Consider the following 25,176-nt stretch of genomic DNA (forward strand, 5'->3'; position numbering starts at 1 on the left):
GAGGAAGTAGTCAGTGCTGTTTTGAAGCCACCACAGATGGTTTCTATTGACACCACAGACTGAAGTGTCTCAAGGTTGGCTTCTGTTATGATTCCCTAACTAATATTCCTCTGGCCTGTTGTGTCTCTTCGTCTCCTCTAGTGGGCGTATAACTAATAGTCTTGAAAAACAATCTGTTGGGCTCTTAGTGTTTTGACTGTTTGGGAAGTCCAGATGGTTCCACCCCAGTTCTGCCACATTTTCCCCTCATAAAAGCCACCAAACTTTGAGCCTTGACATGCACCAGCACTCCAAGAAAAGCTTGTAAAAACGGGGACCAATGTACTGCGTTAATATGAAGGAATTTTCCGTATTAATTTTGTATGTGTGTATTTTGAATTACACGTTGCACTATGTTGTGTTTTAGGGTTAAAGGAAATGTCTGTAAACTTGGCAGAAAATTACTGGTAGGGCCTACCTTTTCTGTTTTTCAAAAAAAAAAAAAAATCTTACAGTGAATAAGACCTTTTTCCACTTGGAAAGAAGCATAAAATGCATTTTTACATGTTCGTAAGACATTGACTGCGTCTGAAATCGCATAATCTCTTGAGTAGTAGGGCTGGGGGAAAAAATCGATTTGATTTAAAAATCGAGTTGGTAGGTCAAATCGATTCATATTTTCAAAAAATCGATTTTTTTTCTCCCCCTCTTCAGTATAGCGTACATACATTTTGCATTCGCCAAATCTTCCTTCAGTGTTTCCGTAGCACGCTCCCTGCGGCGCAGATCGGGTACGACATGATTCAATGTTATTATTATACTTGATCTGTAAAGGTCTATGGTTTCGCATAAAACAACTTTTGCTGGACTTTATTGCTGTAACTAAATCATGTTACTTTCTACCGGGTGTCTGTTAGGTCACAGTAGTCAGAGCACTATAATTGTTCTTCACACACATGCAGTAACTGAAATTTAAAACTCTTAAAAGAAAAGGCTCAATAAACGATTGCATAGATAGATATTGTATAATACACTACGCATATGTATTTCCTTTGTGCTTTGAACTTTTCAATGCGGACTCGACGCGCTGCGACTCATGGTGTGTTCACACCGAACGCGAATAGAGCGTCAAATACGCGTCTATCGCGTCTAGTTAGACGCTTGAACATTCGCTCGAGTTCAAATTTTTCAACTTGCGCGGAAGACATTCGCGGCAAACGCGTCGCCCAATTCGCGTCATTCGCAACGCCCGGCGCGAATGATGCGTCTATTCGCGTCTTTGCATTGACTTTGTATGTAATCTACTCGCCCAAATAATTAAATTCGCGTTCGGTGTTGCTTCAAGCGCATCATTCTGCGCTCGGGATGCGCATAAGCGCTTTGTGCCGCAATGTATTGGAGCCTTTCATATCATAATACTTTTGCGCAATGAAAGCTTATTAATAGCCTTTCTTGTTCTGTCCTATCTATCATATGTTGCTGCGTCATTAAACAGCTGTGCTATACATTTAAAACACGTCTCAATTTTATAGTAGACTAGGCTATATAATAATTGATCTTTTTGATTTTTGTTATCTTGTTTTTCATGAATGTATTTTACTACAATACAAAGAGCAATGTGTAACATTTTACCAGATTTAGTGTTACACTTATTGTCTCTTATTTGTTCCCCACTAAATGTTTTTTTTTCCCACTAAATTTTATACAATTATTGTGCACTTGTGATTTTTCTAGACTAAATTTTACTGCTGAATTATCCACTAATCTAGTTTATAATAGCATTTTTGTCATAGATTATGATAATATATTTGTTGGATTTGTTGTTTTTCTTCATAATGAAGTTGTCTGTATTAAGTAGATTGTGTTAAAGACACAAAAGAGTGATTATCAGTTCAACACACAGAGTTATAGAAATTCTACTTGATTTAAAAAAAAAAACGAATCGAATCGTAAATCGAGTTTTTTATAAAAAAAATCGCCCAGCTCTATAAGTACTTTTTTTGAATAAGCATGTTGTATGCGCTAAAAAGGTATGTAATGGTTCTGCATTCTCCATGTTGTCATTATCATGTGACCTACCAGCGTCAGTTGCGTCGCTTCACTGCCATTCATAAAGATTAGCAACACATTATCAGCTGTTTGATAACGTAGTCAAGCCAAAGGCTAAGCATATCAATTACCGTTATGTGTCTGACGTTGTAGAGACTGAGCTATACATAAAACGCTTGACCATTCTGATACAAGGACTTGTAGACGAGCCTGTATGATTCACTCCTCCTCTTCTTCTTCTGAATCAGTTTCTGGGTTAAACATGGCTGAATTAAAACAAGTTTAGCGAGTGGATCGGGTAATTCAAGCTGCTTTGATTGAGTCGAGGCGGAGCTCATTTGCATATTTATGATATGCGTACATTCAAGCTATTTTAAGGCATGAAGAAATTTTCACAGGAAAAAACATTTAAACGTGTCATTTTGATTCTCAAAGATGAGTTTTAAGGGATAAAACTATTGACTTTAATGCGAAACCTGACGGATCCAGTGAGAACTACATGTAACAGAACGAACTAGACTAGATGTAAAAAAATTGTTTTTAAAAATGGGAAGTTTCACTTTAAGAGGCTTTTTTTTGTTTGTGGAACTTGACAGATGTGATCGCCATTCATTGTATGGAAAAGAGCAACGTGAACATTCTGCTAAACATCTCCTTTTGTGTTACATAAGAAAGAGAGTTGTACGTTTGGGACCACTTGTCGACAGCATTTTCAGACCGGTAGTCTGTCTTTTTAATGTGGTTTTGTAGTACTTCACTGGTTTATTCATGCTTTATGATCTATGATAAACCGGTGTAGGCCGTAGACTAAACATCCCTGCTCTACACAAACCTGCATTCACCTCTAAGCCGGCCGGACGCTTTGTGAATCTTAATGTTGTGAATATTGTTGCTCTTCTCTTGGCTGGACTTCATGTTCCTTTCTCTTCTTCGGTGTTTAAGTTCTTCCTCGATTGAGTGCTAGGAAGGGGTCATATCAAACATCAGCTATTCCTTCCTCTGATTTGTTGTGTGACTCTGAATCCCATTCGCATTGCTCTAAATATAATGCAAATTGCAGTATGTGTTTTGATATGTCTTCCCTTCCCTTCCCTTCCCTTCACTAGTACTGATTTTTTTTTTTGAGAGAATGTCCCGTTTCAACACATATTTTGCTTAAAGAATTGTGAGAGTTTTGACTTAAGAGGTGTGGTACTGTAGACTATAGTATCTCGCAGTGTGCAATGATTCAGTTTTTATCTCCATAATTGGGTAATCATTGGTATTGGCATTTTATTTTTGTATTTTGTTTTTAATGTATGGATATATGTTTACGTGTACTTGTACAGGCATTTATCATTATTTTTTTTTTTTTTTTGTGGATGTTTATTTTTTTATTTTTATTTTTTTACTGATTTGCTGGCATGGGGTGGGTGGTTGCTTTGGAAAATGTGAAAATCTTTAAATAAAATATATATATGAAAAGAAAGAATTGTGAGAGTTTTGACGAGTTAATGATAGTTAAGAACATTTCCCTCACAAATGAAATAGTTGTGTCAGGTTGAGTTTACTGAAGGACCTGTAAGTGAACACCTGTCTGCACCGTTTGCTCTGAAGTAGACCTTTGTTCTGCTCCTTCACCATTGTTTCTTCTGGCAACAAAATGCCAGCAAGTTTCAGCAACTGTTGAGAAGAACAGAGATGAGAGAGCTTTAAATCTTAGTTGTTGTTTTGTAATGGTGGAATCTGAAGATCCAACACAACTGTGTTCTCCAGCTGTTAGGGGGATTTTTTCACTACAACTCTGCCTCCTGATACCGAATGTTCCTGATCTTCAAGATCCGACTTGTTTAACAGGTGTTGTGTTGTGTTGTAACCTGAGCTTCAGGAATGCCAAAATCAGGAATTCCTCTGTGGTCTGCCAACACATTTACACATTCATAATGAAAGGAACCTTTCACTTGTGTCTAGAAATGTATGCAATGTGTGCAAAGCTCCTGTAAAACCTTTTATTTTTGAATAATGTTAGTCATGGTTTTTTGCTCCAACAAGGTTTTTTTGGTAACGTCTGTAATTTCTGTGCAACTAGTATCACCAAACGGCATTGCAAACATAATGATTGTTTTCAAAAGGGTTTTATAAACACGTCATCCATTGGTTATGGTTGGGCAAACGGATAGTCCCGCCCTCAGATCATGCCATTGGTGAGCAGTTGTTGTGTCAGGCTGATCTGGATGTTTTGTGCCTCGCTTTTCGGAAATCAACCGATGATTTGCTTGTCTCCTAAGCTGGGATATGAAAAAATATTTTCACAATCCTTAAAGGTGCAAAACGCAAGTCTCTGAGTTTTTGCAGAACTACGCCCCCTCTGGCGACAAGCGAAACTGCAACCAGAGTTGTGCACGCTCATGGACCACATGCATCTTTTATTGGATATGTTTTATGTTTCTTGTACTATTTCCGAACACAATTCCTAGTTTATGAAACTGTTCACTAACAATGGTAGTAAAACCAATTCTGATTGTACATGTATCTAGCTTACGCTAAAGCATTACACATTTTACGCATCGTCATTTGTTGTCATACATAGATTGGCCGTATCAAACATTAGAGACTGGGCTATATCTTACCGTTTTATCAAGAAAAAAGCCAACTGGGGATCCCGTTTGAGACCAAGAGCAGACCGGAGATCTCTCCATTTGTTGAATGCCTTCCCGAGGTTGACTCTCGTCTTCCTCCGACGCCTGTCTGACTCCAATTTGGACCTTTTGGTGGCACTAGACAAAATTTTTCTTTTCTTTACTTTACGTGGAGTTTGCGTTGGGTTTTGGAATGGACTACAAGCCGGTCTCTTTGAATCCATCTTCTACCTTTGACGCACGAGTTGTCTTCGCTGATGCGGAGAATGGCGGCGCCGGCGAATACACAAACCTGCGAGACATAGCCTGGTGAGCGTGAACGCGCATGACGTCACGCCCAGTCTCAAATTCGAGCCTGAATCCCTCTTATATATTTTACTGTACAGGATTATAGAGGCAACCTCAGTGCACAGAGAAGGGCTCATTCAGCCCATCAGGCAGTTCTTTAAGCATGCATAGGATAGAAAAACAGGTATTTTTAACATGAAAAGTTGCGCAATGCACCTTTAAAATTGCACACATATCTACATAGAATACAGGCTCATTAGAAAACATGCATGACGACATTTCTGCAAAATGATATAACATTGCTTCCTCCATGTTTTGTGACACTTTCAAAGTGAAATGCCCAGCATAATCAGTTTTATCTGTGTGAATCTGTGGGTTTTATTACGTTGGTTGTTGTACGTATCATGGCAGTTCAGAAATGAAGTGTTCAGTGAGTGAGTGGTGCTACAAGGTTAATGATCTCGTTTGAAAATAACGTAGCACCTAATCTAAACCCGACCCTAAACCTAACCGATAGTGTTAACAAAAGCCAACATGAGAGAAAATCACATTCGCTGAAGGAACAATGCCATTTTAGCTTGCCTCTACAAGTCTCTGAGCTCTTTTATCGTGACTCATGTTTCACAGGACTCGTACCCGTGTGTGATATTGTACTAGATGAGCTACCGAGCAAGTTTTCTATGGTAGACAAGATGCATATGGAACTGGTTATGTGATGCTAACATCAGAAACCATGCATGTGTTAAAAGGTAAAAGGCCATAACATAGTATTTTATAATGAATCGCATTTAAAAAGTCTTTATTTATCAATAATCTGCTTCTGTGATCATAGCTCCTGTGAAAATGAATAGAAGATGTTGGTGTTTTACTGTCTCTACTGTTCATTTCAGCTGGAAACTGCACTGAATAGTGTAGATAAGTTTTGTAAAAATGCATGTAAAGCCATGTTTTCCAATGAGCCTATTGTATCTCTATATGTAAATGAGATCCCGTATAGCTAACCTTGTATTGCGTGTGAAATGCAACCTTAGTCCACACTTTTTCAATCAGGGTGCGGCCAAGTTTCTGCTGTAAAGGCATTGGTATGTAAATGTGAGTGGTTATATGTTAATGAGCTTATGTTTCTGCTGTCATGCAACTTGTCCCAGATCATGAGAACTGTGCTTTTATTTTTCATAGAGACTTATGTTTTCATGAAATGGGCAAAAAAGGAGGCACTTGGGACATGCTGAGGGCCAAAACATGTGGAGGTGGGCTATTTTAACTTGGGGCCCTTGCAAATGCATAGCAGTTTGCTTAAACCCAGACCCATTTATAACCCACACGCAACCTGTGCTTTAGGCTATGAGAAATAAGATTATGATGCCGATGCCAAATTTGATTAATTTAATGCTGAACTGAAACAGTAAGAGTGTGTTTTGAGGTCATCATGCCCTCATTTAAGGTCTGTCTCTGGGAATGTTGTGTCATTTCTCATGTGGCCTGTTTCCTTAGCAAATGAATGAGTCTTTGTTACGTACCCGCTCAGCCGTCCTTGAAATTAGTTTACCATTGATAGACCGGGAGGATATTACATACAAAATGTTTTATTTATTTTCGCAGCATTTTTTGCGCTGACTGTATGTGATTTTGAACTAACATAGAAGCGCAATCTGTTTTGAACAGTCTTTCTGCTTAAACATGCAAAAGATATCACATGTTCAGCATGTGTTTCGGAGTGATTCAGCATATGTTATTTTTTCCCTCCGGTAGGGACTTTTTAAAGCAACAGGATGGTTTAAGGTGAGTGACGGTATGCGGATTTAAGAGATGCATTGAACTTTTCCCTGCACTTTTTCTCTCTCGTGACTTTATGGCATTGCTCGGTACATCTGGGATGGAAACGTCGGTAGTAAAGAAAAAAGCAAAGCATGTACTCTTTCCCCTCCCCCTCTCCTTCTCTCCTGCGCCTGCCCATCCCTCCTCCCTCTCCGGCGGGCGGACACGCCGACCGCGACTCCCATAGCCTGTCAGGAAGTGTTATGACTTGCTGCCTAGGTCTTTGTGAGGCAGGCAGGAATGCTGGTGTTTCAGATTAGCCTTGAAGGGTGTGGAGCGAGCACTGCCTCTTCTGCTGCGACCGCTGCTGCCTACAGACCCATTCTCTGCGACACATCCCAACGGTTTGGCTCTCTTTTTCTTTTTCTTACTGGTTCTTCTTCTCTCCTCTACATGCCACACTCTCTCATTAGCGTTATGCACTGGGGAAAAGCAGTCTCTGTCTGTCGGTCTGTCTGCCTCGTTTCCCAGCTCCTCGGCTAACGGCACAGCATCTGTGAAAGACGTCTGTTGTGTGAGTTCACATTTGTTGCATCTGTTTGCAGTTTGGAGTGAAGGAAGCAGGTTTGGGGTAACCGGTTGCATCTCGTCAGACTGGTAAATTCATTGGCACATGCTCAGCTTTCTGTTTTTCAATCAAAACCCCAAGAAAGCAATTCTGTGGCTGTTTTTCCTCTTTGCTTTTGCTTTGTAACTTAACACTGCATAATGGTTTTTGACTTTGTTCAGTCACTCGTGCAGTGTTGGCAGTCCTTAGAGACTGTGAAAATCGAGTGACTAGACAGGATTCTCTGGTTGCTTAGATTTGTGCATGACTCAATCCCATGAGGTCACACTACTCCTCACTCATTTGGGAAGTAAACAAACCTTAGTCAAATTAGACTTGCTCTATGCTTAAGTTTATTAAAGCATGAATTGTGGGAGAATCGATTGCAACTGATGATTCAATGAAGGTATGTAGCACACAGTACTGTGTCCGTGAAAGGGATGCCACAGGGGTGGACAATTGGCCCGTTTGTGTTTTTCTTAAAAATTCCAGCAAAGTTTCTGTGTTGGCCTTTGATGACATCAAATGTAGACCTTGAGACAAAATAGCCAAATAATCGTAGTCCAGCGCTGTCTTTAAGAGTTATTCAAACAATAAACAGTTGAACCGTTAGCGTTATGTAACATTTTAGAGCATTTTTAGAAGTCTCTAACTTTATGCTGTCCCACTGGGGTGTGGTTGGACAGCTGGCATCGCTAATGACATAACTCACAGATGAAAAGAAGCACAAGCTGGATTGACGACTATGGGAATGGAGATGTTGACATGCGCTGCGGGTGTGTCCTGAATCATCAGTTCCTTTAAGGTAGTGGCTAACAGGAAGATGTGTCTTGGGTTGCTTGTAGTGCTGCAGTGCTGCCTATAAGAGCAGATCTCAGGTCAGTTTGTGCGACGGAGGCTGGGACGCTGCATCTGTTCTCGGTTCAGCTGCTGTGGGTGGACTCTGCTCAACAGGTTTTATTTTGTTGTGGCCTCGATTCAAACGGTACGTCAACATGGTGTGGTCATTGCTGCTCCAATGCCATTATACAGCATTTAAATGGACTATTAATTATTGTTATATCCTGGACAAATATTTACCTTGGTTTTAGTATTGTGTTTAGTGTTTTACTGCTTATTGTGTGTTTGGATGATAAGGTTTATTCTGCACTTATGTTCTTTATTGGCATTGATGGTTCCATGAAGAACCTTTAAAGGGATGGAAATGTGTCATAATTTACTCACTCTCAAGTTGTTCCAAACCTGTATGAGTTTCTTTCTTCTGTTGAACACTATGGAAGTCAATGGGTGTCGTCTACTGTCTGATTACACACATTCTTTAAAATGTCGTCCTTTGTGTTCAACAGAAGAGAGAAACTCATACAGGTTTGGAACAACTTGAGGGTGAGGAAAAGCATTTTAGTGTTTAGGTTTTAGTGTATTGTGTTAAGTGTATCACTGCTTGTGTTTAGATGATAAGGTTTATATGCTACACTCTTATATGTAAAGCTTCTTTATTGGCATTAATGGTTCCATTAAAAAGAACCTTTTAACTTCCACACTCTAAACAATGCTGGGTTGTTTGAACCCAAATTTGGGTAAAATATGGACAAACCCAAATGTTGGGTTAAAAATGTAATTTCAAATTTTAACCCAACTTCAACTTTCACTTTCAAATTTTGTAATTGCATTTTAACCCAACATTTGGGTTTGTCCATATTTGACCCAAATTTGGGTTGAAACAACCCAGCATTTTTTAGAGTGAACCTTTTCATCACACAAAAGGTTCTTTATAGTGGAAAATGGTTCTTTAGATTAAGAAAATGATCTTCACACTAAGAAAAATGGCTCTTTTATCAACTGTTCACTGAAATGTTCTTTGGGGAACTCAATTGGTTCTTCTATGGCATGACTTCGGAGCCTTTATTTTTAAGAAGGTAGTTAGGTCCACTTTCACAATTAAACAAAAACAGACCGACTGTAGCACAGTTCAGTATCAGACTGCATCTGGTGTTCAGATATGAACTCATCTATCATAACTCAGAGATAAAATAACACACTGATGATCTTCCAAAGAAACACGTCCAGACTTTGACTGTTGGCTTTGGATTAGACTCTTTCCCTTTAGTTGATCTTTTTTTTTTGTTTACAACCATTTTCAATGTGCAATAATTGGATATGTGACTGTTTTTTGATAGCCTCTATTTCCAGTCGAAACCCAAAAACTAGTCATTTAAATAAATGAAGTAGTGTTTCAATCATTGTCTTTTGCAAAGAACCATGTGATTGCATTACAGTCAGGTTACATTCAAAAGGACTTGTCTTGACACGCCCTCTCAAACATATATTTTGCCCAAATATAGTCTGCTCTGTTTCATGCTTGATAGACGTTTGCATGTCGTTTGCATGTCTTATCATCATCTTACTGTACAATCCCACTTCCAGGTTTCTCTTTCGGAAGACGGGCGTCGTTGTGCATTTACCACAATTTGGAAGTCCACACAATAAAGTTTTTGTCTTCTCTCCATTGAAGGACACACTTTATTCGACTGAGAGAGCTTCAGGTTGTTCTTCGGGGAGATGGCAGGAAAGATATCTAAAGATGAGCTGGAGGAGTTGCGGGAGGCCTTCGGGAAAGTCGGTGAGTGTTTTTCCTGTCCAACCAGTTTTGTCTACTCTAATCACAACTTGGCATGCCGCCCGTAAAGGTGTCCTTTTTCTTTTACGTATCTTGTGATTTCTACTGATTTATCTTTGTTTTCTTTGCGTGGATGAAAACAGCTACATCGCTGTGCAAAGCCTAACATTAGGATCTATTTTGAAATGTCTCATTTGGCTTCTAGTTTTAAATGCCATTGATTAGGAAACTCTAGATGTTTGTTTTTGTGTGTGTGATGGGCTAATTGTTTTGTAATGTTGTTATCTCTCCGTCTGACTTCATGTGCAGTGTGTTTCTTTAAAGTCTGGATTGTTATTGCTCAGAAAAACATCTGGGTTTTTCATTTGATTTCATGAAGTTTTTTGGCATAACCTGTAGCCTGGCTTTTAAACTCTCCTCATGGACTTTTGTCTCCAAAACCAACAAGTGTTTACTGTCATATATGTGTGTGTGTGCGTTCCAAGTCCTATTCAAACTAAATATTTTGTTTAAATATTTGAATAGGACTTGGGTCTATTGACAAGTAATTGTTTTAATTTATTCTCTAGCATTAACTGTGCACTGAATATTTGCCATATTTTGCACACTGAGTGTCAGCTTCAAAATAAGTCTCTTTATAAGGTTATTTCACGCACAAATTCTGTCATCATTTAATCACCATCATAAGACTTTTGTTCATCGTCAAAACACAAATGAAGATATTGTAAATGATCTCTGAGATATATTTGTCCTTCCTATGAAAGTTCATTAACTCAAAACTTGAGATCGTAAACCCATTAGAATCAAGCGGCTTAAATCATGATCACTTTATTTGATTAATAGCAGATATAATTTCGGCTTTTATTCACATATAAACATTGATCAACACGCATACATAGAGCACAAGAAATATGGTCAACGGAAGCTCAAATGTGCGCACAAGAACAACGATTGTTCTCACGTGTCAAGCAAGTACAGTTGAGATTTTTAGAAATTATTAGTTTATTATTGGAATTCAACTATGGAAAAATAAGAATACCAATTTTTAAATTGCCAATATTTTACTGTACTGAGATATACTAATATACTCATGACACTTTAAATAACAATTATAATTACAATTATAAAAATGTTGCCTCTTTGGCTTGCAAAAGATCATGCAAAAATTGCTTTTTTTTTTCAGGCTGGTCCAACTATTGCTTTGTCAATAGTACAAAAAAAAAAAAAAAGCAGCCCAGCCAATGTCTCTAAAAAATGTGATTGGTTCTTTTAACTAAAAGATTTTACTATATATATAAATATTCACATGAGTATTCCCATATGATCTCTTTGTGTGCTTCAGAAGTAGAGTTTGTTGAATTGTTTTTAGAAGATTAATGTCAGCCACTACCTGAGTTTGAGTATTGCATAGTATGTGTACAGTATTAATATGGTATGCCATTATAATAATAATAAGTCATTAAAGGGGTCATGAACTGCATTTTTTATTTTATTTTTATTTTTCCAGTGGTGCACTTATTATGTTAGTATGATTTTTACATCAAAATGGTCATAATTTAGAAATAAAAGGCCATTTTCTGCCCTGATTTTAGCCTGTGATTTGAACGCTCTGTTTGAAGGGGCGTGTCTGCTGTGAGAATGTAAACGCCCACTGCTGTGATTGGCTAACAGCTTTGTATATGAAATGAGCATTACATGTGGTACTAATACATGTGGTACACGTTACTATTAGGCTACAGCTGTCGAGATTAGCTCATTTTGATAAGTGTTGATTACAGCATTATATTTAGATCTACTCCCCATGAAAGGTTGCAGCGATGAGCATTGTAGCCGATGACAGACATGTTTGCTGAACGCATGAATGCAGTGATATTGTCATTTCTGCACTCTCACGAATGTCTTCATCATAACTAACAGAGTAAACACGATGTAAATAAGAGATCTGTTGTGCAGTCTCTTGAATAGACCAGCTCCACCAAGCATCGACCCAGCCATCTCAGACTTACCCATCAACTGTAGCAAGCCAACGAGAGAGGAAATCAAGAAAGCCATCAGTCGGTTGAAGAAGTGTAGTCAGCATCATTGATTATAACGGGAGTTTTGGCGAGAGTCCTGATCTCAGACGCTGATAAACACGCGCTGTTTGATTGACAGCTAAAGAGAGAGTTCTTTGATTGCATTCTGTAGATTATTATTTAATCACAATTTAAATAACAGATTATTTTCATGCTACTAAGAGAAACAATGCAAAGTTGAACATGTAGTCGCTTGATTTACTGACGCATAAACAGCAATATACAATTTAAAGACAAAGAACGTCTAACTGTACATGAACCATTACATATCGGAAATAATTGGCATTAGAATTAACACAGTTACTTACATGTTGTGGCATTACTGTCGGGTCCTTTTCTTACAGTAAAAGTCTGTTTTTAAAGCCTGTGCCGAAATATACCAAAGAATCCACAGTGAAATGTAACGAATAAACAAATAATGCTCTACTGAGACATTCACATGGTTGAAAATGCATAACCACATTCATAGCATTAGGATCCTTTGTAAGGTAATGTTATTTTTAGCCCAGTGATCCTCTATCTTTCATCTCACTAACGCGCCAGTGGGCGGGGCCAAAGACGTGATGATGTAGAAGTAGGCGTTGATCATCTTCTGCTGATGCGGTCTTTCATCGTACTGTTACGCCATAATGTGACAAATCCCAAATGAGTCATTTGGAGAGCTTGGTTTCAATAAAAGCTGTTTTTGGACTAACGAGGAAGTTTTTGAGCTCTGAAACTTACAGGATGTTTTTATAGTACAACGACCCATATGTCGAAAGATCAAGGAAAATGTGTTTTTTCAATTCACGAGCCATTTAAAGAGTATACTGCGATTGGTGATCTGGGTTTTGGAGTTTGTGGAGTTTGTATTTTTTCTAATGGTCCTTGACAAGAATGTGGTTCAGACTGCATTTCCCCGTTTATCAGATTTCTCCCGCAGACTGGCAGAACATTGGAGCCTAAATTGTTGCCCATGTCCTGGTATTGTAATGCACATACTAGAAAACCCCAGTGGCTGACAATTCTTAATGGATATTTTTTTTATGTTGTTTATTCGGTTTTAGTTTTCACAACAGCTGTTTCAAACCCAGTGAGCTGCCCATCTACTGTAGCCAGCGTATAGTGGCTTCTTTCGCCTCTCTCTTGGAGTTTGATGCTAGAAGAAGATGGCTTTATTTCTTTGTAATAAAGTCTGAGTTCCTATAGCGCTCCCCCAAGGTGGGGTCAATACATCTTCTACATTTTCAAACTCTGCACCAATATTGTTTTCAATTCTTCCATTTTTGGTTGTGAATCCAGTCTATTTTTAAAAAGTGCAACGAAAGGGCCCAACCTATTTACATTAGAGGCCCCTGCTCGTCCTACAAATATTCTTTAATGGCAGAATGAGACGCACAGCTGACCATTTATACCATATATCTGATGGCAGAGCGAGAGACTCCAACATATGCAAACACATTCTAGTCTCTTACAGGCCTCTACACGGACTCACACACGTGGTTATAATTCACATATTTAGATACATGATCATAATACTAGAATAAAAATGGCTATATTATACTTAAATATTTATATTATGATTAATACAAATATTCTACAGTCTCTAATGTCATGTTGCGTGTCTCTTTTGTGGATAAAACGGTACCAGAATGCTCTGCTTGAAGCTCAGTGAACATGGCCTATGTTTTAGTCTTAAGCATAAATTCTATAAATATTAATATTTCCCTTACATTTTAGGAGTTTAATTTAAGTGTATTTGTTTTTGTGTTGAAATGTTACATTGACATTTTAGGCTGCTTAAAGCCTACTCGAGAGATGTTTTCACATTTCCTAAACATTTTATTTTACATATGCATGAAAATACAGTTTTTCTCAAAGTTGGAGTTTGCTGTTGATAATTTTGCCTAATCAAACTATTTCAATTGCATGTCCTCACTTTTTATTTTCCAATGTTGTTGTGGTTTCTTAATATTTTTTACGCTGTTGAATTGCAATGTTAACTAATTGCAACCTTAATGTTTCGTGCTTGTTGGGAAGAGGCAAGATGTTGACGCCAAAACCAATAATTTCCATTTCTCTCCATAGATTTGAATGGCAATGGCTTTATTTGTGACCATGAGCTCCATGAGCTGTTCAAAGAGGCCAATCTGCCCCTGCCAGGGTACAAAGTCCGAGAGATCATCCAGAAACTGATGGAAGATGGTGACAAAGACAAGGACAACAAGATCAGCTTTGAAGAATTCCTGTCTGTAAGTGTCTATGAACTGTTCCGTAAAATCCCAAAATAAGTCTAAACATCTACACACACATCCTAACTAGGCTTAAAACTTGCTACACATGTACATAACTTTACATTGTGGTGCTTTAAAAAAAAAAAAAAAGTATTCCAGTGAATCAATGCTTTGTTCAGTCCATAAACTTCATTTGCAAATCAAATGTTATTGTCGTGAGAAAACATTTACATGATCACATATGTTCTGTGCAAGCATGATTTTAATGGATGAACGCAAGGAGCAACATTTAGAGTGAAGTTAAAACAGTAAAAAGCCGTCTGCGTGATTACTAAATTAGACCGTTAAAGAGCGCTGTGTGAAGGGGTTTAGTTGGAACGCAATTAGAAACCCAACTACTTTTTAAAACTAAAGCTTAAAATCCCTGATTTGCATATTCAGCAGTAGCTTTCACCGTATTCGGACAACAGATAATACATCGTACTTTGAGATTAGAGTTGCAGTGCTGAATCCAGATGGCCTGTTCACCATTTCATCATTTTTATTAATTAGTGGTACAATAATAATGATGAAATAATTACTGTTTGTGGATCTCATCCCATGTGCTACAGACATCATACCCTAAACTGTGCAGGCTGGTTGAGGAGAGTTGTGAAATGGGTCAAAATTTTCCATAAACTCCCCACATTACAGTAGAGATTGTGCAAGCCTTAGCAGTTTTAAATTGTCCGTAAAGACTTGGCTGAAGGCGAATCAGATATGTGATCATTGACTTTTTTATATATTGTATATTTGTATTCTGGTTTTTATGTGAGTACTGTGTGTTTATGTTGTCTTTTTACTTTTCCTTGCCCAGGGACCACAGATGTAAATTAGCCGTATAGCTAACTCTGGTACAGGGCTTAAACTGTGCATGGTCCCTGATAAATAAACTAATAAAGAAATAAAATAAACGAATGGTGAAAAGTTTGGAATAACTAAGATTTGTAATATTTCTTATACTCACCAAGGCTGCATTGATCAGTAATCAGACATATTGTGAAATGAATGAGTAGAACCAGACATATTGTGAAATATTAGTACAATTTAAAGTAACTGTTTTTTTATTTGAATATATTTAAAAGTGTAATTTATTTCAGCATCATTACTCCAGTCTTCAGTGTCACATGATCCTTCAGAAATCACTCTAATATGCTGATTTGATGCTCAATTATTAGTGGTGCTCATTTATTAATAATGAGTCTTATTATTATAATAGAAAGTTCATAAGAACAGCATTTTTTTTTTTGAAATAGCATTTTTTTTTGTAACAATGTAAAAGTCCCTCTGTTATTTTTGATCAATTGAAAGTGTCCTTGCTGAATAATTCTGCAGTCCAGAATATCACAGAGACTCTTTTTCAGTCAAATGGTGCATCACCCGGTTGGACGGCCCTGTGTTTGTTTGCACTGCTGTGAGGAGGTTATGAGCAGCTGCTGGCAGCCGTGCCACTGACGATCATGCTTTAATTACCCACACATGCCACGCGCCGTTAAATATGTGCATCTGTTTAGTTTCGAGGACCTCTTGTGCGTTAGTGTATTTTTAAATGATGTGTGGATGAAAAGTCTCAGTAATATGGCGAACGGATGTTGTAGCAGTTTCTGTATAATGTATCGTCTATTTTATAATTAATTGTATGGTCCCATGCAGATCTTTCAGGAGCTGAAGAGCAGTGACATTGCAAAGAGCTTCCGGAAGGCCATCAACAGGAAAGAGGGAATCTTGGCTATTGGCGGCACGTCCGAGCTGTCCAGTGCCGGCACACAGCACTCCTTCTCAGGTAAAAACGCCTCGGATTACACCGGATCAGACAAACCACTGCTTCCTTTTGCTATAATTACTCCTGCACCACTTCCCCTTGGGTTAGAATGTAGTACCGTGGCAGAACCAAGATAAAGTAATGGCATCAGATGATAATAATATGTTTTTTGTATGGATTGCCATATTCATACCTTGAGATCTACATGCTACTCTAATGCCAGGTTCTAAAACCCATAACATTATAATATAGTACCATGTACTTTTTGGTATTTTTAGGTTGGTAGCACTTTATTTTTTACAGTCGTGTGCCTCATACATACTATGTACTTGTTATAATAATCGCTATAACTAGGTACTAACACTTAACCTACCCCTAAACTTAGCCTTAACCCATGTAGTTACCTTATATTACCCAGTACTTTCTTAGGTAAGTACACTGTAAGTGCAACCTTTATGTTTTTAGTGGTATGTGATCTTGTTGTCTGTGTCTTTGTCTTTGTCCAGAGGAGGAGAGGTTTGCTTTTGTGAACTGGATCAACACAGCGCTGGAACAGGACCCTGACTGTAAACATGTGCTGCCCATGAACCCCGATACAGATTCTCTCTTCAAGGCTGTCGGTGACGGTATTGTGCTGTGGTAAGTCGGACACGCTCCTCAACATCTTGCCTGTGAGTTTTAATTATCTTATATTATTTAAGAAACCTCCTCATTGCATATGTCATTGATTCCTTTTAGTAAAATGATCAACCTCTCAGTACCTGATACTATTGATGAGAGGACCATCAACAAGAAGAAACTGACACCATTCACAATACAGGTTTGGTTTTGATTTATTTTTGCAGCCGTCTCTGTTTGAAGATTATTCTTTAAAATATGACTCTTTCAGTGACTTCAGATCTATTAAAGCGCATATGTGTTAGAGAGAGAGAGAGATTTGGGTCTAATGAAGATCATTGCTTCTGTATTGCAGGAGAATCTTAACCTGGCTCTTAACTCGGCCTCTGCCATTGGCTGTCACGTGGTCAACATCGGAGCTCTGGACCTTCGGGAAGGCAAACCTCATCTGGTTTTGGGCCTTTTGTGGCAGATCATTAAGATCGGCCTGTTTGCTGACATTGAGCTGAGCAGAAACGAGGGTACGTGTCTCTGTTGCACAAATACGATCACACGTCTAGTCCAAACAGTGCCACAGCTGATGACAACATCCAGGAATCCTGACAAACAGATATAGCGTCTCTTTTCTAGTTAAATGTTAACCCGACTGACTGATTTGACTGTTATGGCGGACTTGAGCTCTTAGATCTGACTGTTTGTTTTCAGCTTAAGGCAGTTTAGGTCTGTCTCAAAGGCTCTGTACAGATCTATAGAGAGAGTTCTCTAGCCTAAGATTAACCTTCATAATGAATCAAAATCATGCTGACAGGATGAATAAACAAGTTCTTTTACATAAAATTGCTTTTCATGTGACACTGCCAGGAACGATTAGTCACAAAGCAGACTTGAGATGATACCTTATCAACAAATACAATAATGGCCTTGGCTTGACATCAATGGCTTGAACTACGGGCAACAACTAGCAGCCTGAAACTAGCAAGTGAGAAAGAAAAGTGTAGCATGCCCTGTCTTTTGGGTTCTCATTGAGTTACAGACAACAGACATACTGGATCGTTTACAGAGGTTTGTGTGCGTAAACAGAAAGGCCAGCCCACATCAGAGTTTGCCAGGCCGGCTGTGATCTGTGCAAGTACTTATTAGAACTTGTGTGTCCTTAGTGTATCAGGAAAATCAATGTGAATGTATGGTAGGTACCAGCAACATTGTTTAGATCAAGAAAGGAAACGGACCTAGCACCGAACCCTGGGGTGTGGTGGTTAGTTAATATGACTTACACATCTCTCCCTTCCGAGACGCCCTGAAGGATCTTACCTGTAAGGTAATACTCACACCAGTGGAATGTAGTTCCTGTAATGCACATTAAGAAGAGGCTTGATAAAAGGATTTGGTACATTTATGTGTCAAAATCTGCAGTAAAGTCCAGCAGAACGAGGACACGTGATCTGGAGTAGGGGTGGGACGATACAGGTACCTCACGATTCAATTCTGTGGCGATATGTGGTCCACGGTATGATAATATCATGATATTTACGATATTCAATATATTGGAAGAAATTTGATCAACGATATATCACGATATATGTGACTGAAAAGAAAAAGAAGGAATTTTATGCATTAATTAATGCCAACATTTGGTAACACTTTACTTGAAGGGGTGTGCACAAGACTAACATGACACCTTCATAATCATGACATGACACATGTTATGAATATGAAGGAAGATTTATGCATGTTTGTGACAAGTGTCATTCGCTCAATTATGACATTTTTAATGCAAATATGACATTGTTTGAGATGTCTTTGTTATGACAACTTGACATAAACCAATACATCATAGCCTGTCAGTGTCTTTGTCATGACATTACTAAGACAACACAACCTGTCATAAACATGACATAGCAGATTAATTATCAAACTTAAGAAACCACTTAGCTTTATTGGTTAACATTACATTGAACTGTCAGGTGGTTGGTTTTGACATTGGCTGTCATGAGGCCATTATAACATTTTAATGACAAATTCAATGTGTACCACTGTAGTTGAGGTCACGAAAAATATTCATGACACAGTTATAATGGCCTTATGACAGCCAATGTCAACACCAACCACATGACAGTTTAACTTAATTTAATGTCAAGTTGTCATGAGAAAGACACTGACAGGTTATGATGTTATGGTTTATGTCAAGGTGTCATAACAAAGACATCTCAAACAATGTCATATTTGCATTCAAAATGTCATTATTGAGCGAAAGACACTTAATGACAGTTGTCATAAACATGCATAAACCCTACTTCATATTCATGACATATGTCATGTCATGGTTATGAAGGTGTCATGTCAGTCTTATGTACACCCCTTCAAGTAAAGTGTTACCAACTGGCTTTTTAAAAGCACAACTCGCCCTGTCTGCCTGAAATGATCAGTGGTCACTCAGAGGATGCCTATGTCTCAGTGTGGCAAAGGAAATAGCCATTAAAATCAGCGCGTCCACATCATTCTCTGATTCAAAATCTAGGTTAAAACGCTGTGATTTAATGTCACTGTGTTCTTTTTTTCAGCTCTTGCGGCACTGTTGAGGGATGGAGAGACACTCGAGGATCTGATGAAACTGTCTCCAGAGGAACTGTTGCTCCGCTGGGCCAACTTCCACCTGGAAAATGCTGGCTGGAGCAAGATCAACAACTTCAGCCATGATATTAAGGTCAGCCTTGATGTGTCCATTCACTATACTCTGCTTGTGTGTGTGTGTGTGTGTGTGTGTGCTGATGAAGTATTAGATCTCTGTCCATGCTGTTTTCATGAGGATATTGAGCTTAAGAATTGTGGTTGTAGTCCTGTCTATTTATTTTTTATATGAATTTAGTTGTAAAATATGTAAGCTGCCCTGAGATCCTATGATAAAGGTGTAAACGCATAGTTTTAATGCATGACCACTATAATATCAGGGCTTGTATTCTCTATCAAGATCAAATTTCCTCCTTATTGAAATAGCCAGTCAGTGTAACAGAGGATAAACAGTCACAGATAAAGTTGTTGTCTTTAGTGGTGTTTATTTCGCTAGGACCACAGAGCTAATGTGCAACAGAATGGTTATGAATGATGCCTGAATTGTGGCTTATATAGAATATAGGCATGTTATTACTCATCTATGCAAATTCCGAGCTATATATAGATATTATAGGGACTTGGGAATGGGCTATTTTGACTTCATAACATCTGCATATTAACACCCTAGCATTATGGCTCTTCATCAAGAGACCATAACACTCAGAAATGTGAACATGTAATTATAGCTTTTAATTATATGCAGTTGAACTTAAATGATACATATTGTACTTTACACTAACATTAAATTACATGCACCTACAATAATTATTTGAATAACATGAAACCCCGTGTGGGTGAAATGGAAAGTTTTGCGTAGATATTTTGCATATTTTAAATGTCTTGAAGAACTTATGGGTAGATGTCCAATAGACAGCTTTACTTTAGCTTTAATGATGAAATACAAAATTATGTTGCCAAATTTATCCAAATTTGAATTTACATAACAGCTAGCTCCATTTTCTGTTCCATAAAGGCATTTCGCCAGAGCGAGAGTGCAGTTACTTTGACTTTCAAATGCTGTGGATGGCAAACCATGAAAAAACGTGAAAAAAAAAAAAAAATGTGTAAAACATGTGAGGGATCATTTAGTGTCTAATAAAGGATGTGTGACCCAAGCTGTTAGGTGATTGCCCTCTTGACTCATTATATGTCATTTATTTTCGTGAAAAAGTAATTTGGTGATGAAGATAAAGATGAAAAACAGTGAATGGTTTAACTAATATCTCTCTCTATCTTCCTCTGTGCTGCAGTTAACAGATTTTTCAAAGTGTGTAAAGGTACTTTCCTAAATGTACTGTGAGATCAGTTATGTCTATTTTGTTGTTTTGTTTACAAGTTCATTCATTTACATCTACCGCAGTCATGTTCTCAGGAACTCACGCATGATTGTCCGTTCCTCATATTTTCACACATTTCTCTGGATTGTGTCTCATGTAAATATAATTCACAGTGTAATTATCTTTTGATGCCTTCAAGTCCGTTTAGTCAGATTTTGTGATTTATGGACTGATGCGTTGGAGCATTATAGTATTGTAGTTGCACAAGTCTGTTGCCTCATAGTATTTTTGACAGGCTTTTTTTTATTATTCTTCACAAATGTACACAAAAATGTATTGAAACATTTAATTTTAAATGTCAATCTTAAATATCAAATATGATCATCGGTTTATTTCTTCATCTCTCAATCATGACTGTATTGCATTATATGTTTTAAAACTACAGAGCTTTGATCATAAAACTAAGTTTTTAAATATCATCTTACTAAGACTTATTATTGGAGATATTATAGTGACGACTGAGATTTATATGCATTTTATCTAAGTATCTGCTATACTGTTATAAAGAGCTCATTGATTTACTTTACAATCTTATTACTTTTTTGTCCATATAAATATCAGCATCTGCACCAAATTACAGTTTTGGTCCACAAGTGTGAGCTTCATATTCTCACTATATTAGACTTTATAAGCCGTATGAAATATGATACTCGACAAAAAAACACATATAGTATTTTATTTCAATTTAGAAAGGTTTAATAAACTATTCTATTTAAAAATACATATTTTTCAGAATATTTTTTCATATGTCAGGCTCAAAGTAAACCCTCCAGTACTCTGAAGAGAGAGTTTTTTTTAGGACTGATACTGATTATTTTTAATTTTTTAATTTATGTCGGCTTTTAATGCAAAAATAACTCCCGATTGTTTTCTGTTGAACGCAGTGACGTAATGGTGTTGAGTCTGAGAGTCTGTCTCTAGTAATGACACCATTATGATGTTCATATGCTCATAAACACAATCTTGCTGACGTGACTTGAAGGCAGCATTACTACGCTACACGTTTCACTGAAAGACTTTTGTTCTGTTGTCACTCTTGAATCTGCAGGACTCGAGGGCTTATTTCCACCTGCTCAACCAGATCGCACCCAAAGGACAGAAGGAGGGCGAGAAACACATCGACATTGACATGTCAGGCTTCAGCGTGAGTTCACATCTATCATTAAGCATTTCTGTAACATAAACCAGTACACAAATGGGAGACAGAACCATAAGTAGTTATTGAATCTCTCTTCTGATGCATCCGGTACGGTGCAGCTCTCAGTAGAAGAGTGTGTCTTATATAAAAATATCAAAGCTTCATTCACTGGAGAAGCTCATTGTGAGTCAGGAGGACAGCAGCAGTTCCTCTCAGATCCTCCTGGTTTATGAAGCGCAGTTATCAAGCATCAGCAGTTCAAACACTAGTTTCTCTGGGGGTCTAAACTTGGCACAGGAGGGTGAAAGTTGATCCAAACCTGGGATTGATTCTTATAATCATTGCCAAAATAAAGAACTGCAAATTCTGAGCAGCATGAGTGTTTTCAGAGTGACTTCCAGTAGGAAAATCCTTAAAAAGCCCGTGTTTATTGCACATTGTGTTCCAGTCTGTCGTGGCAGTCACAACACGAGCAGCCAGCGCAGAGGCCAGATCCTCCCCCAGCATGCCATGCTTCAAGTCATTCACTGCTTTGGTTTAGGACAGTAACAATGTTGGCCGTTTCCCAGCAGTGTGTAAACAGCCAGTGTGTTTAACCCCACGCACTGTTATTGACTGTGTGCTGAATGAGACGGCTGTGGCTGGGACGCGCTCAGGGTCGTCTCACCATCAACATCAGCCTTTGAGTCTCGGATAATAAATAATGTTTCCTTTCAGCGTCTGGCACTCTTTCCCAGCCCCAGTGAACTGCATCACGGTCTGTTCTGGTGACATATGCAGTTCCTTTCTATGAAAGACTGGGCAAGATAGCTAAAAATAATTGATATTTTTCATTAAGTGTATACGTTGAGTTATGTATTTTGGAGTCAGTGAGATTTGTTTTTGAAAGAAGTCTCTTATACTTGCCAAGGCTGCATTTATTTGATGAAAAATACAGTAAGTAATGTGAAATATTATTTCAATTTAAAATTAATATGTGAATATATAGCAAATTGTAATTTATTCCTGTGATCAAAGCTGGATTTTCAAGTCAAGTCAAGTCACCTTTATTTATATAGCGCTTTTTACAATACAGATTGTATCAAAGCAGCTTCACAGTGATAACATGAAAATAATGCAACAAAGTTTGTTTCTAGAAGAAAATTGCGTCAACGTCCACCTTAAAGGATTAGTTCACTTTAAAAAAAACTTTTGCTGAGAATTTACTCACCCCCATGTCATCCAAGATGTCCATGTCTTTCTTTCTTCAGTCGAAAAGAAATTAAGGTTTTTGATGAAAACATTCCAGGATTTTTCTCCATATAATGCACTTTGCTGGGCACCAAACGGTTCAAGGTCCAAAAGACAGTTTCAGTGCAAACTGTTCAAAGGGCTTTAAATTACACCAGACGATGAATAAGGGTCTTATCAAGCGAAACGATCGCTCATTTAAAAAAGAAATAACAAAGTTTAAGTTTAATAATGTCAAATGCTCGCCTTGCTCTGTTCTGTGTGACTCTCCTGTTCGAACTCGTTCATCAAAATGAACGGATCTTTTTCCGAGTCAATTCGTTCATTTCGTTCGTTAAATAAACCAAATGACTCGAAAAAAGATTTGTTCATTTTGATGAACGAGTTCGAACAGGAGAGTCACACAGAACAGAGCAAGGCGAGCATTTGACATTATTAAACTTAAACTTTGTTATTTATTTTTGAAATGAGCGATCGTTTCTCTTGATAAGACCATTATTCATCGTCTGGAATCGTTTAAAGCCATTTGAACAGTTTGCAGTTTGCACTGAAACTGTCTTTTGGACCTTGGACCGTTTGGTGCCCAGTAAAGTGCATTATATGGAGAAAAATCCTGGAATGTTTTCATCAAAAACCTTAATTTCTTTTCGACTGAAGAAAGAAAGACATGGACATCTTGGATGACATGGGGGTGAGTAAATTCTCAGCAAAAGTTTTTTTAAAAGTGAACTAATCCTTTAAGTAAGGCAGATCAATAATATAAATATTTCAGCATCATTACTCCAGTCTTCAGTGTCACATGATCCTTCAGAAATCACTCTAATATGATGATTTGATTAGTTATTATTTGTGATAATCTATCAATTATTAATAATTTTTATTATTATCAATAATGTGAACCTTATGGAACGTGAGAATGATACCTTAAATTTTGAAGCCCCAAAAAGCGCATCAATCATAACAGTAATCCACACGGCTCTAGGGGGTTAATAAAGGCCTTCTGAAGCGAAGCTGTGTTTCTGTAAGAAAAAATATCCATATTTATAACTTTATAAACTATAATCACTGGCTTCCGGTAACGGCCGTGCGCGAGTCGAAGAGAACTAACCCTTTATTCCAGTTTCTGTTTGATTTGAATTGTCTTATTTTCTCACTGACCCATGAAACAGTAGAGGAGAATGCTTTGCATCTGAGGGTTTAGCAAATCCGTCCCACTGAAGCGGAGAGGGAAACATGCGCTGAGTTGTGTTGAATTGTGTCCCGCAGGAGAAAGACGACCTGAAGAGAGCCGAGTGTATGTTGCAGCAGGCAGACAGGCTGGGCTGCAGACAGTTCGTCACGTCTACTGACGTCGTGTCTGGCAACCCTAAACTCAACTTGGCCTTCGTGGCCAATCTCTTCAACAAGTACCCAGCGCTGACCAAACCCGAGAACCAAGACATCAACTGGGGCCTTCTGGAGGGTGGGTAATCTGCTCCTGATTGTTGCTCTTTCCTGTCTCCAATACCATTTTAGCATTCACTAAACACACGCGCCACGTAATGACTCATGAAAATGGCTGACACTGCCCCCAAACACTTGCTTCTAAAAATACTCTCGATGGCATCACAAATGGGACATTCAGGATTTTTGTTTTGTTTTGTGGAAACTGGTGAAGCGCGTCAGCCAGAGATTCAAAGGGAGGGACTGTTTGGCTCATTTCCTGAGGCTGGAACAGTTTACGCCCGTCTGATGAAGACTGCGCCCTCTTGTGGTGGAAAACATCTGCTGTCAGACCTGATCCTCAGTTTATAGATGAACTCCCAGTATCACAGACCAGGCTTAAAGGATTAGTTCACTTTTAAAAAAACTTTTGCTGAGAATTTACTCACCCCCATGTCATCCAAGATGTCCATGTCTTTCTTTCTTCAGTCGAAAAGAAATTAAGGTTTTTGATGAAAACATTCCAGGATTTTTCTCCATATAATGCACTTTACTGGGTACCAAACTGTTCAAGGTCCAAAAGACAGTTTCAGTGCAAACTGCAAACTGTTCAAAGGGCTTTAAACGACACCAGACGATGAATAAGGGTCTTATCAAGCGAAACGATCGCTCATTTAAAAAATAAATAACAAAGTTTAAGTTTTATAAGCTCAAATGCCCGCCTTGCTCTGTTCTGTGTGACTCTCCTGTTCGAACTCGTTCATCAAAATGAACGAATCTTTTTTCGACTCATTTGATTCATTTAACGAACGAAAT

At 38.1% G+C, this 25,176-nt stretch overlaps 1 protein-coding gene across 3 annotated transcripts in view; it reads left to right on the plus strand.

Moving 5' to 3' along the window:
• pls3 (plastin 3 (T isoform)) overlaps positions 1-25,176 on the plus strand; it is a 45,240-nt gene that overhangs the window by 14,130 nt on the left and 5,934 nt on the right. The window contains exons 1-10 of one of the 3 annotated variants that reach the window (XM_056241971.1): positions 6,947-7,096; positions 9,812-9,919; positions 14,059-14,222; positions 15,897-16,026; positions 16,512-16,644; positions 16,744-16,825; positions 16,979-17,144; positions 19,185-19,327; positions 21,619-21,714; positions 24,205-24,400. In XM_056241971.1, the coding sequence (XP_056097946.1) occupies positions 9,859-9,919; positions 14,059-14,222; positions 15,897-16,026; positions 16,512-16,644; positions 16,744-16,825; positions 16,979-17,144; positions 19,185-19,327; positions 21,619-21,714; positions 24,205-24,400 (1,171 nt within the window). In that variant the 5' untranslated portion in view covers positions 6,947-7,096; positions 9,812-9,858. Of the gene's footprint in view, positions 1-6,946; positions 7,097-8,218; positions 8,285-9,811; positions 9,920-14,058; positions 14,223-15,896; positions 16,027-16,511; positions 16,645-16,743; positions 16,826-16,978; positions 17,145-19,184; positions 19,328-21,618; positions 21,715-24,204; positions 24,401-25,176 lie in introns of those variants that run through there. The other 2 variants (XM_056241973.1, XM_056241972.1) reach the window with 2 other exon arrangements.

The sequence above is a fragment of the Rhinichthys klamathensis genome, unplaced genomic scaffold (assembly GCF_029890125.1).
Source record: "Rhinichthys klamathensis goyatoka isolate OS25496 unplaced genomic scaffold, OSU_Roscu_1.1 h1tg000687l_1, whole genome shotgun sequence".
NCBI classification, from domain to species: Eukaryota; Metazoa; Chordata; class Actinopteri; order Cypriniformes; family Leuciscidae; genus Rhinichthys; species Rhinichthys klamathensis.